The 1,256-nt window shown below is 46.5% G+C and overlaps 1 protein-coding gene across 1 annotated transcript; it reads right to left on the bottom strand.

Moving 5' to 3' along the window:
- Positions 1-209: 209 nt before the first annotated feature.
- SETTUDRAFT_25435 (uncharacterized protein) lies at positions 210-485 on the bottom strand (the record flags this gene model as incomplete). The annotated part of the gene is made up of 2 exons (XM_008023638.1): positions 210-339; positions 460-485. The coding sequence occupies 2 exons, from the start codon at positions 483-485 to the stop codon at positions 210-212; spliced, it is 156 nt and encodes a 51-aa protein (XP_008021829.1).
- Between the last annotated feature and the right edge of the window lie 771 nt (positions 486-1,256).

Here is a 1,256-nt window from a genome sequence, read left to right as displayed (position 1 = left end):
CCAGCGCTCTGTTTGAGGGATCAGCTAGAGGTGACTGCGTCGATTAGTCCTCACCGGTGGATATCGTGGCCCAACACATCATACACCCGGCTCATAATCCAACACTCATGAAGATTCGGGTCAGCATTTATATCACCGGGGCGTGGGGCGTTTCCAGAACGTGGGTATTCTCAAGCTTGCGCTGAGAGACCCAAAGTACTTCCATTCCTCTAAGGGATCGTTTCAGGAGCTATACGGAACGAGTGGAACGATTGTTGTGCCCCCCAGATGAAGATGAGAATGGAGCGGCGAGGGATGGACACAAGGGCTCTATCGAAGCTCTCGTTGAACCGACATATCCTAAGCCAATAATATCAGATTTTACCAGCAAGCTCAGATCAAGGCCATTGCTTGTTTGTTCTCACTAACTGGTATCTTTCTGCAATCCTTTCCCCTCGTTCATTACCTATTCTCAATTACTCCCTCTTCTTGTCTATGCCTACCATAGTAAGTTGGCATGTTTTCAACAGCCAAACTTCATCCTAGTCGTCTTCAGTAAGCCCATCTAACAGCCCCGATAGCTGCATGTTTTCAGTCTTATTTTTTTCCTTTTGTATGCATGCTGGTTTTCAGAGTAGCCCGTTCAAACAGTGGCGGATACAACTATTTACTCTATATATATTTTATAAAATGATTTAGTAATGTAACAGCTTCTACCAAGTGCGATGCGATGAACGTCCTTCGCTTTTTATCCTCGTCTACGACTTCGTTGCCCTCGCCTGCCCTGCCCGTTAGCCAGATATTTGCTCAGGCAGCTATCTCGCCTTCTATTTGTATACAGGCATCGTCCTTGCAATAGCACTCTCCTGAGTTAAGCCCCTTATAGCAAGTGACAATGTTGAAATAAAGGGGTGTTAACTAAGCATCCTTGTGAAGGGTTTGTGCACAGTTCTAAGCTGGTAAGAATTAAGACTAACTACAGTGCCCGTGCACCAGATGAGCACCATCGCCAGTTGAGCACCCCCAACAACTCAATATAGTCAACAAGATGAGGCTGTAGAGCCACCACAAATCGTAATAAAATTGCGCAAAGCTAGGATTATACTATATACAGGCCTACGAAAGTTTTGGCTTATTCAGAAATTTTTTTGGAGGGCGTTATCGGTCGTTGCCGTCGACTACGCGGTGGAGCAGCTCGTGCAACCCTTGCGGCTCCCACCACAGCTGGAGCAACACCACCACACTTTTGACGCTTTGTAGCTGGCGTTATGAGGTTT

This window comes from Exserohilum turcica (genome assembly GCF_000359705.1).
Source record: "Exserohilum turcica Et28A unplaced genomic scaffold SETTUscaffold_11, whole genome shotgun sequence".
In the NCBI taxonomy this organism is placed as follows: Eukaryota; Fungi; Ascomycota; class Dothideomycetes; order Pleosporales; family Pleosporaceae; genus Exserohilum; species Exserohilum turcicum.
The sequence above is the reverse complement of the archived record's forward strand: the minus strand, read 5'-3'. Positions and strand labels throughout refer to the sequence as shown.